The sequence below is a fragment of the Carassius carassius genome, chromosome 41 (assembly GCF_963082965.1).
Source record: "Carassius carassius chromosome 41, fCarCar2.1, whole genome shotgun sequence".
Lineage (NCBI taxonomy): Eukaryota > Metazoa > Chordata > Actinopteri > Cypriniformes > Cyprinidae > Carassius > Carassius carassius.
The window spans coordinates 22,015,341-22,036,912 of NC_081795.1; the positions used below are offsets into that span (position 1 = coordinate 22,015,341).

General features: G+C 38.3%; 1 protein-coding gene across 2 annotated transcripts in view; it reads left to right on the forward strand.

The window, feature by feature from the left end:
• amotl1 (angiomotin like 1) overlaps positions 1-21,572 on the forward strand; it is a 193,138-nt gene that overhangs the window by 144,617 nt on the left and 26,949 nt on the right. For both annotated transcript variants that reach the window (XM_059533483.1, XM_059533484.1), the window contains one exon: positions 3,857-4,047. In XM_059533483.1, the coding sequence (XP_059389466.1) occupies positions 3,857-4,047 (191 nt within the window). The remainder of the gene's footprint in view (positions 1-3,856; positions 4,048-21,572) is intronic.

Below are 21,572 nucleotides of genomic sequence, written 5' to 3' on the forward strand. Positions count from 1 at the left end.
AACATAATTTCCCAAAGGTGTTCTATTGGTCCTTAATGGTATCCAATCAGAGGCGTCGTGCCCATTCGAAGTGAGGGGGCACGTGCCCCCTCAGATTTCTGAGCCAAAGTGGATTTTAAATGCAGCTTCCAAACGAAAAAAAAAAATTGCAGAATAATATTTTTTATATATTTGATACAATCACAGCGGTGTGATTAGATCGTTCAGTGCACAACATCAGCTGCTAAATTCAAATCTGCGTTCGCTGGCTGGCGCTGAGCCAGAGACAGACGCGTTCGTACAACGCTTCATGATAACCAATCAGAAACTATTCTGTTGCGCTTATGGATGCAATGGCCAATCAGAGACGCCCAGAAGAGTCATCACTGAAACGCAGTGTTTTGTTCGCTTGCTCGCTGACTGAATTATTTAGCGAATTCTCTCATCAGAAACAACAAAAAGTGCAGATGTGCGTACGAATGTAAGTAAGATATTCATAAGTTTCATAATGTAAAGTGCTTCAGTGATATTAATGGGAGTTTTTGAGAATGCCTGAACTCTGGCTAGACTGAATGAAAATGTTTTTTGATAATGTAAATGTTCTTTACTCTCTGTAAAATGAAAGTGTTAAAATAAGTATCTTACAATATTGTTATTAAAATTTACATTAAATGCAAATTCAGTCGTATTAAAAATATTTTATGGCATGATATGGCACTTAAGTAAAAAGTCAGGTTTTTATGTGTAGTTAATAGATTACACTACATTTCCATATATTGATCAAATAGCAATCTATAAAGGTGCAAAACGCGTTTACCTACACATATTTGAGAAACAAGATATTTCCTGATATATTAAGCATGTTTGGAATTGTTTTGAATAAAAAGGAAAATAAATAAATAAATAAATAAGCCTATATCAGTTATACAGTGCTTTCGTAGAATGACTTATGATGAACTAGCCCTTAAGAGCATCTAGTTTGCTGGATTAAAGGTCTGCTTCACTTAGATATATTTAGTTATCTTTACTTTGTTGTTATACTTATTAGATTTTATTAAATAAAATAGAATTAAATAAAATTTATAAAGGCAAATAAAACAATTTACTTACTTTTTTGAGTGACACTTACGTAATATATTTAAGTAGCCACTAAGGAACCAATGACATTAATAAACCAGTGAAGAGGCAGCAGTGCACTAATATGTTGCTAATGTGCAATATAACAACAGAAGAAGAAGAAAAGAGAGATTCTTAGGGTGTATTCACACCTGTCTTGTTTGGTTCGATTGAAACAATCTCTGGTTCATTTCCCCCTTTGGTGCAGATCTTTTTGGCAGGTGTGAATACAGCAAACTCTGGTGGTTCCAAACGAACTCTAGTACGGTTCGTTTAAGGTGTGAATATGATCCGACCTCGATCCGACCCAAATGTAGAAAGCACTGCGCCTTTTGAGTTAACAGGCTCCCGTAGCTCCAGGTTTACGGTAGAGGTCTGCAAGCCAGATGGGGCAGAAACCACACGAGTCCAATCGGGCGGGTCTCTGGCTTTTTCTTTTCTTTTTTTTATACAGATCAGGCTCTGGCTCATTTAGCTTCTCTCCTTTTATTGTGCACATATAGGCGCAGAGCACACATAGGTTACTGTATGAAATACTGTTATAGTGATTATAGGCTATTATAAGCTACATCGATTACGCAATACACAAAGCATATACCCACACTTAGCATACAGGTGACAGTGGACCATGCAGAGCATCAGGGAGAAGTTGGAGCGGGAGTTATTAAAAGTTCCCAATGCTTCGGAAAAGGTGCATTTTGAAAAAGTTTTGATTACCACTACAAACAACAAGCCAATTGGTCATGTGCTGTGCTCATCATCTTCTCATTAGATGCGCCTTTAAGAAATGCATCTATACGGATTATGATTATAATAAAAGAGTTATTGCTTTCAATATGTTTTATTTCGTTAAGTACTAATTTAAAGCTCTCTATAGATATATTTATCATGTCTCTGAGGCATGTATTCGCTGCATTTTGGTTCATTTTTGTGAAGCGCTCCTATTCAAGACCAGACGGCATAAAGCGCATCATGTTTGTTTTCTTTATTTAATAAAAGTACAATGTTTTCTTGATATTGTGAGTGAATAAAAAAATATAAGTATACCCTTTACAGTTATGAATGGTGAATTACTCTTACATTACGAGCAAAGATGACGGCGCATCCATGGAAAACAAATGATCACGCTGGCGCCTCTTTGTCCTGCAAAGCGCGCATAGCTTCCACTCTCCACACAAACTATTGGATATAGCGCACATTTATCTAGGTTTAATGTTTAAACATTGTTATATGCTTGAACTGTTTTAGTATATCTATAGATTTTATTTTAGGTAAGTTGTGATGATTTGAGAAGGCTAAATTAATCAAACATGATCAGCTTGTTCGCTTGGTCATTATTTTAAAAAACAAAAAACTTTTATTAAAAGAACAAAAAATGCTCCAAACATTTTTCAAAATTAACCTGATAAAAAAACGAAACAGAATATAATCACTTTGACATTACATACAAAACTGAACTATTTTTAATAGTTGAAACAGTAGTATAAGCTGTTTTGGGAGAAGGGTGGGCTCGGATCAGGCTCGGGCCTGATAAGCTGCCGCACACGGGCCAATTTGAGGCCTGTTTAGGGCTCTAGTTTACGGACGATCACGCAGTTAGCTGACACTTGCGAAAGCCTGCAATCGCTTTCCTGTGCGCTGTTTTTTTAAGTTTCACTTTCGTTTTCTTTATTCTGCCAGCGTCATGTCATGATGCCATGGTAGGCACGCATAAGAGCATGCTCTCTCCGCCAGAACCGTCTTGCAGCACTTCTTCGTTCTTCGCAAAATCCTTGTTACAACATTGTATAGATGACATTGTCTCATCTGACACTGTCAAGTGTTTTCTAAACAGAAAAAAAAATAATAAATCAACATTGTATTTGGTCCGGACCAAAGCAAGTGAACAAGCGGACATTCCTGGTGTGAATACAGCCTTTATATAATTTTCACTCATTTTCTCCATGTCTGCAGTTATCTTTCACTAGTTGCATTCACTTGTCTCCCAAAATGAATTTAAATGTTGAATTTTCAATACAACTAAAATGTTTGAGAGAACATTGCATAAGCTGACTTCATAAATGGATGCTGATTTTTCTCAAATGTTAATTTTATTTTATTTTTAACTCATCATTACAGTGGTTTGCATTCTCTTTGGTTGGGCACTTGGAGATTCAATTAGGTTAAGAAAGCTTAAATGACTTAACCCTTGTGCATTGTTCAAATTCACTACCCTTTCGTTATGTTCGGGATGAAAACATCCACTCAATTAAACTGCTGTAAAAATGTGTCAGATTCATATTTTTTCTCAATTTTGTTTGCATAAATCTGTTAATCAACTTCAGTCCTGATCAAAACTACCAAATGTTTTAAAAAAACAATTCGAAGATTTTAACTCTTTAATTGCCAAGTTCATAAATGATGATTTTTACTTTTTATAACAGTCTTGGGCATGTCAAAGATTAGTAGCAACATTGGCTTTAATGCATTTTTAGTTTTTGTGCAGCATTAGATTTAAATTTTTTCTCCCTAATTTGTTGTTGGTGGCTGTTTTTGCCCCATTGATTTCCATTATAACGACATTTTTTTGATTGCAAAGCCATGACACCATATAATCATGCAATCTTGATTGTTTGTGATTTTCCCTTTTGGGAAGACTTTACACTCTGTTTAATGCAGGACATGAATGCATATAACCTGCATTTACAAATCCAGATATAATGTTTTGATATAAATTTTCCAGCCCAATATATCCATAACCACTGTTTTTCCCTGTGTTTAGTGTGCTGGTGTAGGTGTTCCCCTTAGTTTGTGGGAATCCAGTGCTCCTGCACTACTGGATCTTCTAAAGGAGAAAGAGGAACGGATTCTGGGATTGGAGGCTGATATGACACGCTGGGAGCAGAAGTATTTAGAAGAGAGTGCAATGAGACAGTTTGCCACGGAGGCCGCAGCTACAGCCTCAGCACAGAGGTCTTTGCACACACATGCACGTTTACACGTATAAGTAAGAATCTGTATAAATACTTAATGAAATCAATTCTTATTTGCACTCATGTTAAGTCTGTTTACCTATAAAGTATATTACTATTATTATATATATATATATATATATATATATATATATATATATATATATATATATATATATATATATATATATATATATATATATATATAATATTTTTTTTTTTTTTTTTTTTTTTTTTTTTTTTTTTTTTTTTGGAAGGCAGAAGGGTAACAGAAGTACAACATTACAATAATTATACAGGAATACACATTTCTGCAGGCATATTTTATCCATGAAATACAATAAAGTACAAGAAAATATATGTTTTGAAACATTAGGTATTTGAGATTTATCACCTAGTAAACCAGTAATTTATGGCATATGTGTATTTAAGATACCAGAAATTTATGGAATCCATAATCTGTTTCAAGTATTGCTTAACAAGACTACATTCCCAAATACAATGTAAAAAGGTACCCATTTCCAACTGGCATTTCCAACATAAATAGTCTTTAATCAGAAAACCTTTAAAGGTTTTATTTTCCTACAAGATTATAACATTTAAATCTTCAAATTACCTAAATACCCCATTCTCATAAAAGTAATCAATTATGCTTATTCCCTGCTGGTGCCAGTCAAGTCACCTTTATTTATATAGCGCTTTAAACAAAGTACATTGCGTCAAAGCAACTGAACAACATTCATTAGGAAAACAGTGTGTCAATAATGCAAAATGACAGTTAAAGGCAGTTCATCATTGAATTCAGTGATGTCATCTCTGTTCAGTTTAAATAGTGTCTGTGCATTTATAAAGTCAACGATTTCGCTGTAGATGAAGTGACCCCAACTAAGCAAGCCAGAGGTGACAGCGGCAAGGAAACAAAACTCCATCTGTGACAGAATGGAGAAAAAAAACCTTGGGAGAAACCAGGCTCAGTTGGGGGGCCAGTTCTCCTCTGACCAGATTCCAGGCTGCAGCAAAGTCAGATTGTGCAGAATAATAATTTGTTTCCTGTGGTCTTGTCCTGGTGGTAATCTGAGACAAGGTCTTTGCAGGGGATCTGTATCTGGGGCTCTAGTTGTCCTAGTCTCCGCTGTCTTTCAGGGATGTAGAGGTCCTTTCTAGGTGCCAATCCACCGTCTGGTCTGGATACGTCCTGGATCCGGGTGACTGCAGTGACCCTCTGATCTGGATACAGACTGGATCTGGTGGCTACGGTGACCTCGGAATAAGAGAGAAACAGACTAATATTAGCGTAGATGCCATTCTTCTAATGATGTAGCAAGTACATCGGGTGTTATGGGAAGTGTTTCCGGTTCCGGTTTACCTAATTAATGCAGCCTAAAAATCCTTTAACGGATTTGGATATTAAAAGCATATTAGTATGTTATGTGTAAGCCAGGTTAAAGAGATGGGTCTTTAATCTAGATTTAAACTGCAACAATATTAGGTAGGTTATTCCAGAGTTTAGGCGCCAAATAGGAAAAGGATCTGCCACCCGCAGTTGATTTTGATATTCTAGGTATTAACAAATTGCCTGAGTTTTGAGAACGTAACGGACGTAGAGGATTATAATGTCAAGTCAAGTCAAGTCAAGTCACCTTTATTTATATAGCGCTTTAAACAAAATACATTGCGTCAAAGCAACTGAACAACATTCATTAGGACAACAGTGTCAATAATGCAAAATGATAGTTAAAGGCAGTTCATCATTGGATTCAGTTATGTCATCTCTGTTCAGTTAAATAGTGTCTGTGCATTTATTTGCAATCAAGTCAACGATATCGCTGTAGATGAAGTAAATGAGTTTTCACTCTAATACATGTAGGATTTGTTATTATACTAATGCTGGGGGGAAAATGTGCATAAAAATTTTATGTAAAATGATGTAAAAGGAGCTCACTCAAATACTGAGGTGCTAAACCATTCAGGACTTTATAAGTAATAAGCAATATTTTTAAATCTATACGATGTTTGATAGGCAGCCAGTGCAGTGTTGACAGGACCGGGCTAATATGGTCATAATTCCTGGTTCTAGTAAGAACTCTTGCCGCTGCATTTTGGACTAGCTGTAGTTTGTTTACTAAGCGTGCAGAACAACCACCCAATAAAGCATTACAATAATCTAACCTTGAGGTCATAAATGCATGGATTAACATTTCTGCATTTGGCATTGAGAGCATAGGCCGTAATTTAGATATATTTTTCAGATGGAAAAATGCAGTTTTACAAATGCTAGAAATGTGGCTTTCTAAGGAAAGATTGCGATCAAATAGCACACCTAGGTTCCTAACTGATGAAGAAGAAGTGACAGAGCAGCCATCAAGTCTTAGACAGTGTTCTAGGTTATTACATGCAGAGTTTTTAGGTCCTATAATTAACACCTCTGTTTTTTCAGAATTTAGCAGTAAGATATTACTCGTCATCCAGTTTTTTATATCGACTATGCATTCCATTTTTCAAATTGGTGTGTTTCACCGGGCCATGAAGAAATATAGAGCTGAGTATCATTAACATAACAGTGAAAGCTAACACCATGTTTCCTGATGATATCTCCCAAGGGTAACATATAAAGCGTGAAGAGTAGCGGCCCTAGTACTGAGCCTTGAGGTACTCCATACTGCATGTGATCGATATGATACCTCTTCTTTCACTGCTACGATTTGATGGCGGTCATATAAGTATGATTTAAACCATGCTAATGCTCTTCCATTAATGCCAACAAAGTGTTCAAGTCTATGCAAAAGAATGTTGTGGTCAATAGTGTCAAACGCTGCACTAAGATCCAATAGAACTAATAGAGAGATACAACCACGATCAGATAGTGTGTTCACTGCTATGTGTGTGCACTTTGGATGGGTTAAATGCAGAGGCTGTATGTCATGTAACTTTCACTTTCACTTTTTTATATACACTTTTTGTGTGTGTGTTTCATTTTTGAGAGTAACATTATTTTTGGAGGGTATTTTATCTTATTTATTATTTATTTCATTTTTTTCAGTTAAAGGCAGTTCATCATTGAATCAGAATGAGTTTTATTGATTACACATACAAGGATTTTTTTTCGTGACAGAAGCTCAGCAGTGCAACAGAATGACGGCGACAGAACAAAAAAAAAACATATAATAAAAGAATAAAAAAATACAAATAAGTAGGTAAGGAATGACAATATAAAAATTGACAGTTGTATGTACAAAGCAACTGAACAACATTAATTAGGAAAACATTGTGTCAATAATGCAAAATGACAGTTAAAGGCACTTCATCATTGAATTCAGTGATGTCATCATCTCAGTTAACCCTCTGGAGTCGATTAACGCATATACACGTTATGAGTCATTTTCTCCTGATAACCCCGAAAAGAACTTAAATTACACTTTCAGTTTTAATTGTACAGATAAGAGCAATACAATAATCGAATCTGTAAAGGGTCTACTTTTTTTGGATACAGACATAATAACAACAAAGCTTTGTGCACTTATAAAATAAAGATAACAAACAAGGTGTGCTGTCTGCAGCCTTTGTCTGCGCTGATCTTCATTTACAAACACGTCATTAAAATGAATTCTCAACGAAGAGACATGAGAGAGATATCTATAGAAAGCTTGACATGTCTACTTTTAAACTAAACAAGTGCTGCTGAAAACAAATATTCTGTGATAAAGTAATCCATATGAAAACAACGTGATGTCCGTTTTTCACATCTCCCTTCATTATATCTAATGTGACCATGCCCCCGCGCTGAACGCGCTATTCAGATTCAAACTGAAGCGCGCGGCTTGAATACGCCCACACAGAAGAAAAAGCAGCGAGACTGTTCTTCAAGTTCTTTTATTTTACAGTTGCTTCGCAATGAGAGGAATAAGACATAATTCACCCCAAAAAGATGCGATGTGGTTGAGGATTTGAGAAATGGATTTCCTCAGAAAAAAAGAATGAAGCACTTTATTCAGCAGAGATCATAAACATGAGTAAGTCTCTTTTTATTTATTTATATACTTGTACTAGTTTTCACATAACGTGTAAACATTTTACTAGTTAGACTTTATCCAAACTATAATTAGTGACTAAATGTATAGTCAAGTGAAATAGTATCTTTGCTATAATTTGCAATCAAGTCAACGATATCGATGTAAATGAAGTGACCCCAACTAAGCAAGCCAGAGGCAACAGCGGCAAGGAACCAAAACTCCATCACTGACAGAATGGAGAAAAAACCTTGGGAGAAACCAGGCTCAGTCGATGGGCCAGTTCTCCTCTGACCAGACGAAACCAGCAGTTCAATTCCAGGTTGCAGCAAAGTCCAATTGTGCAGAAGAATCATCAAAGTCAAAATCAAAAAGAGGGAGTGTGCTGGATGTGAGGGGTCCAGAGTGATTTTACTAGCCCCTTTGCTCACTCTGGATGAGTAAAGTTCTTGAATAGAAGGGAGGGTTGTACCAATGATGTTGAGCTCCAGGTTGTTGAGAGTGCACCAGAAAGCCAGCTCTTTAACCTCCTGCCTGTAAGCAGACTCGTCACCATCCTGGATGAGGCAGATGAGTGTGGTGTTGTCTGCAAACTTCAGGAGCTTTACAGAGGAATCCTTAGATGTGCAATCATTGATGTACAGGGAGAAGATCAGTGGGGAGAGAACGCAGCCCTGGAGAACTCTGGTGCTGATTGTACGGGTGCTGGATATGTATTTTCCCAGCCTCACTAGCTGCTGCCTGTCTGTCAGCAAGCTGTTTATCCACTGACAGGTAGGAGGTGGGCATGGAGAGCTGGGGTTACAAGGACTGGAGTTGAAGACCACTGATCTAGGAAAAAAAGGTCTTCACTGAGGATCTGTCTTTGGGGATCATCTAGTTGCCCTGGTCTCCGCTGACATTCAGGGCTGTAGAGGTCATTGCTACAGTATGATATCAACATGAATAGGTCCTGACACGTGTTGTCTTACCCCAATAGAGTTCAAAATGTCTATGAATGCTGATCCCAATGCATATTTTTCATTATCAACATGGATATTAAAATCACTAACAATTAAAACTTTATCTGCAGCCAGCACTAAATTGGTTAGAAAATCACCCAGTTGCCCTGCGGCAGAAGCTCTGTAACCGGAACCAAACAATGTACAGGACTCCATGAGCTAGTTGCATCCAAAGCTATATCTACAGCCCTCACATCCTTAGTGTCCTAAGTTAAAGTTTGGATGCATTTATCTAATTCTGAAAACTTCTCTGTCAGCCTACCCTGCAAACAAGCCAGCACTGGATCTTTACTGGCCCACTTAAGCCTAGCCTAAAGTCCCCCAGCAGGCTGCCAAATTGAGGGCCTCTGAGATTTTGCTCATTGGCAAAATGTTGGCCCTTACTGCTGGGCGTGCACGGGGAGCCCTCAAAACCAATAATATTGAGAAATATTTTTACTATTTAAGGTAACTTATCTTTTTGAATATATTTTAAAATGTTTTAATTTATTCCTGTGATAAATCTTTAGCATCATTACTTCAGTGATATGATCCTTCAGAAGTCATCCAAATACTCTGATTTGCTGCTCAAAAACATTTATTATTATTATTATTATTATTGTAGCGGATCTGACCCGAACCAGACAAATTAAAGAGTCGATCAGGACTGTGGTTAAAACAGGAGCCAAATTCCTCAGAATGGCAACAGGAAGTCATAAAACATTCTGTGCCACAAGTCCAAAGCAAGATAACCAACCAACCAACTCTTTCACAGAACAGCTTTCAACATTAACACCACTAGAAAAATTATTGACAATTTCAATTCGGAGAAGAGATTGTCAAATTTGGGGCAAGTAATTGAGATGCAACGCCGGACATCACATGTAAACCCATGAGAGTAATAAACACTTCCCCCCACCTAGCAGAACCAGACTGAAAATTCCAAAGGGGGCCTTTGAACCTCTGGTCTCCACAGAAATCTTTGTCAGATAATGCCACAGAAAACTGTCTTTTCAACATATATATGGACCAAAATGAACTCAAAAAGACTTATAAATGGATATCAGTCCATCGCTTCACTCCATATTCATTTATATGTAACCCACACATTTGACTATCATGTTTATAATCACTTATTGTGAATGTCTTTTAATAACTATCACGTCACTTCAGCGACCACTGAACTTCCAGCCAATCAGCGACATCGGGAAACCCCCTTTCAACAACAACAAAGGGAACACCTTTACACAGGCAATGTACCTCCAGACTGATCTATACTGGTGTATCTAATATAATTTTAAGCTCATTGAGGAACTCAATGCGAGGGTTAAATAAGTGATTGATGGTTGTTCATGTCAAGTCAAGTCAAGTCACCTTTATTTATATAGCGCATTAAACAAAATACATTGAATCAAAGCAACTGAACAACATTCATTAGGAAAACAGTGTGTCAATAATGCAAAATGATAGTTAAAGGCAGTTCATCATTGAATTCAGTGATGTCATCTCTGTTCAGTTAAATAGTGTCTGTGCATTTACTTGCAATCAAGTCAACGATATCGCTGTAGATGAAGTGACCCCAACTAAGCAAGCCAGAGGCGACAGCAGCAAGGAACCGAAACTCCATCGGTGACAGAATGGAGAAAAAAATCTTGGGAGAAACCAGGCTCAGTTGGGGGGGCCAGTTCTCCTCTGACCAGACGAAACCAGTAGTTAAATTCCAGGCTGCAGCAAAGTCAGATTGTGCAGAAGAATCATCTGTTTTCTGTGGTCTTGTCCTGGTGGTCCTCTGAGACAAGGTTTTACAGGGGATCTGTATCTGGGGCTCTAGTTGTCCTGGTCTCGGCTGTCTTTCAGGACTGTAGAAGTCCTTTCTAGGTGCTGATCCACCATCTGGTCTGGATACGTACTGGATCCGGGTGACTGCAGTGACCCTCTGATCTGGATACAGACTGGATCTGGTGGCTACGGTGACCTCGGAATAAGAGAGAAACAGACAAATATTAGCGTAGATGCCATTCTTCTAATGATGTAGCAAGTACATAGGGTGTTATGGGAAGTGTTTCCGGTTCCGGGTTACCTAATTAATGCAGCCTAAAAATCCTTTAACGGATTTGGATATTAAAAGCATATTAGTATGTTATGTGTAAGCCATGTTAAAGAGATGGGTCTTTAATCCAGATTTAAACTGCAAGAGTGTATCTGCCTCCCGAGCAATGTTAGGTAGGTTATTCCAGAGTTTAGGCGCCAAATAGGAAAAGGATCTGCCGCCCGCAGTTTAACAACCACCCAATAAAGCATTACAATAATCTAACCTTGAGGTCATAAATGCATGGATTAACATTTCTGCATTTGACATTGAGAGCATAGGCCGTAATTTAGATATATTTTTGAGATGGAAAAATGCAGTTTTACAAATGGTAGAAACGTGGCATTCTAAGGAAAGATTGAGATCAAATAGCACACCTAGGTTCCTAACTGATGACTAAGAATTGACAGAGCAACCGTCAAGTCTTAGACAGTGTTCTAGGTTACTACAAGCAGAGTTTTTAGGTCCTATAATTAACACCTGTTTTTTCAGAATTTAGCAGTAAGAAATTATTCGTCATCCAGTTTTTTATATCGACTATGCATTCCATTAGTTTTTCAAATTGGTGTGTTTCACCGGACCGGGCTTTTTTTTTCATGTCTGTGCAACTTCACGTATTGCTGTAAACATGGTATTCCACATTTCCATTCTCTTAAACTCATCTTTCCCTAACTTTCGATCTTCCTGCAACTTGTGTGAATGTGTGAGTGCGTGCGTTTATGTTTTAGATTAGTTTATGTCTTAGATTTATCTAATAAAGCCTTATTCATATTGAAAAGAGAAGTATCTTGTGTTTTGTGTTTACAAGTTAATGCCTTAAACTGCCGATCTTGTTACTTAGCTAATTGATAGTTTTCACTATACTTTGGATATTAATATCCAACGCAGATTTGATGTTAAACGGCTTGTTCAGTGAATCGCAGGGCGTCTCAGTGATCAGCCGTGAAACAGTGATTCTGTTCAAATTCCCTTTAAAAACTTAAATGATTCCCTTTGAGCTAAATTTACCTGTTTCCCTTAAATTTATTATGGTGGAGAATGCAGGCAGTTTAATCTAAATTCTGAGCATAAACCAAGTTATTTAATATTTTCTTTTGTTGCGGATAAAATATGAGAAGCTGAGTCGAGAAGTGTGTGTGTGTGTGTGTGTGTTTGTGTGACCCGTGACGTGAGCAGCGCGTGCCTGCTTAAATGAATGAAAGCAGATGGGACTGTAACTCAAGTCCACCTCTCCATTGTTAACAGCAGTAAGTGAACTTATAAAAGTAAACATCTGAGATCGTACAATAAGGCAGAAATTGAGCGTGTTCCTCATTTTTGTAATGCCTTGTTTATAGCTGATTTGATTTCACTGCGTGTTCCAGTGCCTCTCAAAAGCTATTCTATCTCAGTCACCGTTCGCTGAACGGAGCTAAATTGACTCTGATCTGCAGAGATCGCTATCACTGTGTTCCCTTAACTACAGCACGAAGCTGCTATTTGAATTAAGATAAATTTAACTCTATACGAACTGAGAGTTTAAGTGCCACATCGCAAAACCAACTAAAAGTGGTGTTGTTATTTGTACAGTGTTGAAATGAGCCGACATTTCATGTAGCATGCTTAACTGTACTTGCAAATATGCAACGATTAATTTGCTAGTCCACTAGAGTTTGATTTGGTTGCCAAAGTTACCGTGAAACTGAAGTCTTAACCTACTTGCAACTTTAAACTGCGCACGCGTAGCGCATCGACGTTAGTGTTAACAAACTCCACGGTGTTGCTAAGCTAACGAAACAGTTGTATTTACATTGAAGTCTATGCTAAAGCCACTAGCCTCAAAGATTAGCCGTTAGCATTAACATCCAGTGGTTGAATAGTGTGTGTTTGGGCAACGCTGACATGATTTAACCCTTTTAAACATCTTAACTAACACTTGTTGGTCTCTTTCTCTCTCTTATTGCTCTCTTTTCTCACTATACCACTTAGTTTCATTTTACTAGAAAGGGAAATACTGACTGAAAATTATTAATTGTCAAATTGAAATTTAATTGAAACAAATTTATTTTGAATCATTCAAAATTTCCTTCTCCAATCATTTCATATGATCATTATTTCTAGTATTCTCTTTGGGGACTAATTATTTTAGGAATGAATAAGCCTTAAACTTTGAAAGTTTAAGTAAACTTATTCTACCTAATTTATTTATTACCCTTCTGAATATATGCTATTCAGGCCTTTACTTATTTGATTGCGTTGTACCCTTCTTCCTGTTTTGGTTATACACTTAACCACAATTTTTTTACTTACTGATTTCCTCTATTTAATTTTGATTTTTGCATATTTTGCTAAATTTATGCAATTTATTATTTTTTTTATTTTACTTTTTCTTACCATTTCTTTACTTAGTGTATCCTAGCTTGGGAACGACACACCTGAGCCCTAAAAGGAGACATTGTTATCCCTCACTACGAGTTCAAATAAATTTGAAAGACAACTCTCTTTCACTTAAAGTTTATTTTGTTTGATTAGTTGTGCAGCAACTAAAACAACGCTCTCCTTGTAGTTGAGATAACCGCTACTGAGACTTACTGTCTCTGTCCTCTCTCTCCTTTCCTTTCCTCTTCACTTTTAACATTTGTAGGCACATGTAAGAACCATCAATCAATTCTAAGTGAATAAAATACACAATCGTGTCAAATAAGACGAATCATCCTTATGAATTTGATTGTAATCAACCTCTCCTTTGTTTTTCCTAACCTCCCTACATTTGGAAACGCAATCCAAGTTTTAGCATCACATCCAACGTTGAGATCAATTTAATAGAGATACGTGTTGAACAACTGTTGCCTTCGCAGCCTCCCTGGTGAGTGGTCCAACTGTAAGGTGTACGGTGACAATCCTGTCAGACTAAGGAAAGAGATCAAGACATCAGAACCAAGAATTCTGAAATCAGTGCTTTGAAAGACCACCTTTAAAGATACAGAACTGAAACGGACAATCTGACCCAACAACTAGACGATACCAACGATGAGCTCTACATGGTCAGAAAAGAACTACAATATGCTTACAAGCACAAACAAGAGCCAAGGAAAGAAAAACCCCTCTTAGCCTCGTCACTGCTGAGCAGAGAAGAGTCCCGCATCCAAGAACTGGCATATGACGAAAAGAGCGAAGGGCCACAACCCAAAACCTCACCTGCCTTCGCCACACAACCCTTTCCTGCCAACGAAAGAAAACCTCCCATCCAAGACCTTGGAGCTGCACACGGGATGACCATCAAAGACCTCAACAAGCTGTCTGAAAACATCAGCAGGTTCAATCCGGACTCCACAGAGAGCCACGACATCCAGGCTTACCTGCGAGATATCGAATTTCATCTGGAAATGAGACCTCACGTGACTGACAGAGACTGGTTATACCTCCTTAGAGCCACGTCCAGTCCCGAGGTACGAAACTTCCTAGATCGACAGCCCAGTCAAACCAAGTCAAACTAGCAGCGACTTCGTGAGGTCCTGATTAAAGAGTTTACAGACCCAGAGTCTGAACATGGACTGTTAACTGCCTTGGAAACCAAACAAGGTCGACAAGAGACTCCACAAGCTTACTACAACCCACTCCGACAAGCCTACTTTGGTGCACACAACAAACCTGACCTTGAAGAGGATGTGAACTTCAAAAGCCTCTTCCTAAGAAATCTGCACATTGGAGTCAGTCACCATCTAGGTGTCATGGCCTGTCCGCACTCCATGACCATCCAACAGTTGCGTGACCTAACTCAGAAGGCCTATAACAAGCAGAAGATGGCCTCAAAGAAAGGTAACAGAACCTCCACACTCTTGAACTCCGTTAACAAAGACTCAAGCCTTGCACTGGACGACACCCAGTGGCATCACAACACTAGAGTCTTCCATCAAGAGCACAGAGAACGTGACATCCATGTCCACAACCATTTTCAGCCCAACCGCTGGAAAAATCAATGGGACCATCCATGCTTATCAAGAAACCAAAAGGATAAGAACATCTGGAAACCTAACCAGACATCCAAAGGTAATCACCTGACTCGTCCAAGAGCAACTTGTGTGGGTAAGCGACAACAAAACCCACCTCAGCACCACTCAGGACATGCACAGTGCTGAGTACTCACAAGAACATGACCGCTTACAGTCAGAAGACATGGAACAAGTCATGAAACAACTGAAAGAGTTCCTTCAAGACCAGTTACATGCATATGACCACAAAGTTGAGTCGTGCTCGCTGTGACCAGCGAAAGAACGGAAGGCCGGTGATCACCTGGTGCACCACATCAGAGATGACAAACACCTGTTCAACAACGACCCGGAACGAACAAGTCTTTCACAGCCAACCGTTGATGAAAAATCTGAGGTACTAAAGGACATCACCTCAGTCACTAACAAACTTTCAAATGAACTCCAACTCCAAGAACCACATTCCCTGTCTGTGCAACAGCAACCACCAGAGCACAAAAGGTCAGAAAGTCTGCTAAAGCCAGAAGGCACCACAAGAAGAATGCAACATAGGAGACAAAGTTTTGCAACCCAGCTTCACACAGCCATGCCAAACTGCCTCCTACTGTCTGCTAAAGAACTTCCTGCCTTGCTGGACTGACCCCCATTAGACCATGGACATGCCCCCATCCAAGCGAAGGTTGCAGAGACCCAGTCTTCAGTGACATACTAGAAAAAGGGGGAGCCAACACAGACTTGAACAGATCTGACCACACATACAGTAAACGACACGATTAACACACACAATATTACCTACACCCAGAGGTAACAACATCTACTGATAACACATTCAACAAACATATTCTTTCTACAGGTAGAATATCCAACTTTTAGCGTAACAAAATTACAAATACCACCATGAAGAAACGTGCAGCCATCCTCACAATAGGTAGAACACCTGACACAAAGTTAAGGTACATGCCATCCTAGCTCAATAGTAGTAGTAAGCCATGCTAGGAAACCCCACAGCAGCTTTGTTTAGTTTTGTTCTTATTTTACCTATCCTTCTCCTTCCCCTCTTTCCTGAGTAGGTGAAACACCTAGACACCGTGCAAGGGTTGAAGGTCTGATATTAGGATTGACTCGCAACACCTATTATCCGACAGCCACTTTAAACTGAATGGAAGCCAGAGAGCTCCATGCATGATAGGCCAATTAATTTAATTGAAAATGATGTTACTAAAAAAAACTAATGGTAAACGTTTAAATTAAGACAACCTAGAAGAACCAAACAAAGTTAACCAGAAATTTGATTGACGAATCAAAATAAAACAACGATTTCCAAAATGATCTAAATGATCCTCAAGGTGCTAAACTACATGGACTATTTGAACTTAACCACATGTACCTAAATAACCTGATGCCTGCACCAGTACAGTAACTGTTATGGAGGTGTTGTCTTGTTGTTTGCTGTGTTTGTCTGCTTCTTCTGGCTTTGTTTTTCCAGCGATCGACGATGTCTTCAGCTAAACACCTCGCCGATCGAAAGAGGGATATGTAGTAGATCTGACCCGAACCAGACAAATTAAAGAGTCGATCAGGACTGTGGTTGAAACACGAGCCAAATTCCTCAGAAAGGCAACAGGAAGTCATAAAACATTCTGAAAACTTCTCTGTCAGCCTACCCTGCAAACAAGCCAGCACTGGATCTTTACTGGCTCACTTAGGCCTAGCCTAAAGTCCCCCAGCAGGCTGTCAAATGGAGGGCCTCTGAGATTTTGCTCATTGGCAAAATGTTGGCCCTTACTGCTGGGCATGCACGGGAGCCCTCAAAACCAATAATATTGAGAAATATTTTTACTATTTAAGGTAACTTATCTTTTTGAATATATTTTCAAATGTTTTAATTTATTCCTGTGATAATCTTTAGCATCATTACTTCAGTGATATGATCCTTCAGAAGTCATTCAAATACTCTGATTTGCTGCTCAAAAACATTTATTATTATTATTATTATTATTATTGTAGCGGATCTGACCCGAACCAGACAAATTAAAGAGTCGATCAGGACTGTGGTTAAAACACGAGCCGAATTCCTCAGAATGGCAACAGGAAGTCATAAAACATTCTGTGCCACAAGTCCCAAGCAAGATAACCAACCAACTCTTTCACAGAACAGCTTTCAACATTAACACCACTAGAACAATTATTGACAATTTCAATTCGGAGAAGAGATTGTCAAATTTGGGGCAAGTAATTGAGATGCAACGCCGGACATCACATGTAAACCCATGAGAGTAATAAACACTTCCCCCCAACTAGCAGAACCAGACTGAAATTCCTAAGGGGGCCTTTGAACCTCTGGTCTCCACAGAAATCTTTGTCAGATAATGGCACAGAAAACTGTCTTTTATACATTTATATGGACCAAAATGAACTCAAAAAGATTTATAAATGGATATCAGTCCATCGCTTCACTCCATATTCATTTATATGTAACCCACCCATTTGACTATCATGTTTATAATCACTTATCGTGTATGTCTTTTAATAACTATTGGATAGCTTAAGGATACATATTCATGTTTCATATGTATGTGTTTGAATCTGTTAGCTTGAAACAGTTCTGACCATCAGTTATTTGTCAAATGTATAATATTCTTGTAATAGGAATCAGGTCCAAAATTATACTCTGCAAGAGCGGGAAAATTCAAACCACGTGCTTGATAAGATAACATATGATTTATGATACCCCCGAGCCAAGACAATATCTGATTGGTCAAGACAACATTTGAGGTGTGGCCAACAGGCCAGTTTAAATACTTAGGACACCATAAATTTGGCTTTTTAGCTTTTAGCTTGCGTTTAGCTTTTGCTATTAGTCATGTCTGCTTTTAGATTTTAGCTTTGCTTCTGCTATTAGTCATGCCTGCTTTTAGCTTTTGCTTTTAGCCATGCTTTTAGTCATCATTGTTCTTTGAGCGCGGTTCCAGCGTGCTTCGGCCTGCACGCCTGCTGCTTCTTAGGCACGATGAGAAGAAACACCACCTAGTCTCGTCAAACTTTACTTCTTTTCTTTTCCGTTTGAGAGTTTCGTGTTCTGAGTTAAGTTTTGTAATGCCCTGTTTGACCTCGAGTGCCCGTTCAACTTCAACCAGCCACACAACTCCGCGTCTTCAGCCAACGCCCAACCACGGGCTTCCCAAGACGTCACTTCAGCGACTACTGAACTTCCAGCCAATCAGCGACATCGGGAAACTCCCTTTCAACAACAACAAAGGGAACACCTTTACACAGGCAATGTACCTCCAGACTGATCTATACTGGTGTATCTAATATAATTTTAACCTCATTGAGGAACTCAATGCGAGGGTTAATTAAGTGATTGATGGTTGTTCATGTCTATGCAATTTCACGTATTGCTGTAAACATGGGATTCCACATTTCCATTCTCTTAAACTCATCTTTCCCTAACTTTCGATCTTCCTGCAACTTGTGTGAATGTGTGTGCGTGCATTTATGTGTTAGATTAGTTTATGTCTTAGATTTATCTAATAAAGCCTTATTCATATTGAAAAGAGAAGTATCTTGTGTTTTGTCTTTACAAGTTAATGCCTTAAACTGCCGATCTTGTTACTGTGCTAATTGATAGTGTTTTCACTATACTTTGGACATTAATATCCAGCGCAGATTTGATGTTAAACGGCTCGTTCAGTGAATCGCAGGGCGTCTCAGTGATCAGCTGTTAAACAGTGATTCTGTTCAAATTCCCTTTAAAATCTTAAATGATTCACGTTGAGCTAAATTGACCTGTTTCCCTTACATTATTGTTATTGTTGTTGTTGTTGAAAATGGCTGAGTACAATTCTCAGGTTTATTTGAGGAATAGAAAGTGCAGAAGAACAGCATTTATCTGATAAATATATAGTTACATTATAATTGTCTTTATCATTACTTTTGATCAATTTAAGGCATCATTGCTACATAAAAGTGTTACTTTCTAATACCCCCCCACACCAATTTTTTTTTTTTTTACTGATTTCAAGTTTTTGAATGGTATATGTATAATGTTACAAAAGCTTTTTATTTCAGATAAATACTGATCTTTAGATCTTTCTATTGGATCTTCCTTACTGTTCAAAAAATTGACTGTTAGTGTATGTACTCTATGTAGCACGCTCGTATAACATCTCATTTTGGACAAGGTTAAAACATCAGGGCTGACAATACTGTGTCTTTTAAAGGGGTCACATGATGCGATTTCATGTTTTCCTCTCCCTTTGGAGTGTTACAAGCTGATTGTGCATAGATAAGATTCCTGAACTTGCAAAGACTAAAGTCTCAAAACTAAAGAGATATTCTTTATTAAAGTTAAGACTCTGCCACGCCCCCCTAAAATGGTTTATTCTAACATGCCTCCACATGTCTACATTACTGTGTGGAAATTTTTGCATAATGCCACCCGAATGTTTGCGCAAAGAAGGTGTGGTTTAAGTAACCACAGTTAGTTTTGAAGCAGCCATGTCAGGGAGATGCTGTGTGCTTCTAGACGAAAGCAAAAGCACTTTATTTGGCCTTCCGAAAGTAGATGAATTTAGGAATCTTTAAGATTACTTACAAGTTACAACAGAACAGCAACGCATTATATGGACGACGGTTTTATGAACCTAGCAGAGGAGGTAATTCTAACTTTGCTATGACTATCTGGCGCTTCTTAATCAGCTACTGTAAGTATGTTTTGTTATTAGTTTAAGAATTTTCTATTGCCTGTTCAAAGGTTTTGCATGGTGTGTGTGTGTGTGTGTGTGTGTGTGTGTGTGTGTGTGTGTGTGTGTGTGTGTGTGTGTGTGTGTGTGTGCGTGTGTGTGTGAGAGAGAGAGAGAGAGAGAGACCATGTCACTCACATTACAGTGGTGTCAACTGTCTTAACCGTCCATGGCTTGTGTACTGCAAACACATAGGACCCTCATCACTGTGTCTGTCACTCCACTCTGTTCCCCTTTCGGGCTTGAATTTATGATAAAACTAAGGACATTATTAACTGTTTTTACATTTATTTAAAAAGATGAAGCTCGTGATTATGGAAAGTAGCATTACATTTCCGATGATTGCTTGTGGTGTTCGAAGGAGGGACTTAGAGGCGGGGCATAGATGACCTACAGTAATGTTTTTTTTTTTTTTTTTTTTACATTAAAGCATGTCAACATATTCTTTTACACCAAATACTATATATATATATATATATATATATATATATATATATTTATTTTTTTATTTTTTTTATTTTTTTTTTAAGCATCATATGGCCCCTTTAATTTAAATCTACCTTTATTCGCATCTGCCCATGGAAACCTATATGAACACTAGGGTTGGGTATCGATTGGGTTTTCTACGATACCGATGCCTATACTTTTAAAACGGTACCGGTGCCTAAACGGTGCCTGAACTGATACTTAAAACAAACAACAAAATAATAATAATCATTTGAATAATAATCTAGTGAGATTTTTGAATGCACAAGCAGACTGATAAAAGCCGGTGCTTTTTCAGAATACAACATATATGACATATCAAATGTTCAAACTTAGAAAATGTATCATTTTAAGGGAAAATTTCATGGCATCAACACATCTCAAAAAAGTTGGGACAAGGCCATGTTTACCACTGTGCGGCATCCACTCTTCTTTTTATAACAGTCTGCAAACCTCTGGGGACTAAGGAGACAATTTGCTCAAGTTTAGGAATAGGAATGTTGTCCCATTCTTGTCTAATACAGGCTTCTAGTTGCTCAACTGTCTTAGGTCTTCTTTGTCACATCTTCCTCTTTATGATGCGCCAAATGTGTTCTATGGTGAAAGATCTGGACTGCAGGCTGGCCATTTCAGTACCTGGATCATTCTTTTGATGTTGTAATTGATGCAGTATGTGGTCTGGCATTGTCATGTTGGAAAATGCAAGGTCTTCCCTGAAAGAGACCATGTCTGGATGGGAGCATATGTTGTTCCAGAATATACCTTTCAGCATTGATGGTGCATTTCCAGATGTGTAAGCTGCCCATGCCACATGCACTCATGCAACCCCATACCATCAGAGATGCAGGCTTCTGAATGAATCGCTGATAACAACTTGGGTTGTCCTTGTCCTTTTTAGTCCGGATGACTTGGCGTCACATTTTTCCAAAAAGAACTTTGATTCGTCTGACCAAAGAACAGTTTTCCACTTTGCCACAGTCCATTTTAAATGAGCCTTGGCCCAGAGAAAACGCCTGCGCTTCTGGATCATGTTTAGATATGGCTTCTTTTTTACCTATAGAGTTTTAGCCGGCAACAGTGAATGGCATGGTGGATTGTGTTCACCGACAATGTTTTCTGGAAGTATTCCTGAGCCCATGTTGTGATTTCCATTACAGTAGCATTCCTGTATGTGATGCAGTGCCGTCTAAGGGCCCGAAGATCACGGGCATCCAATATGGTTTTCCATCCTTGACCCTTACGCACAGAGAT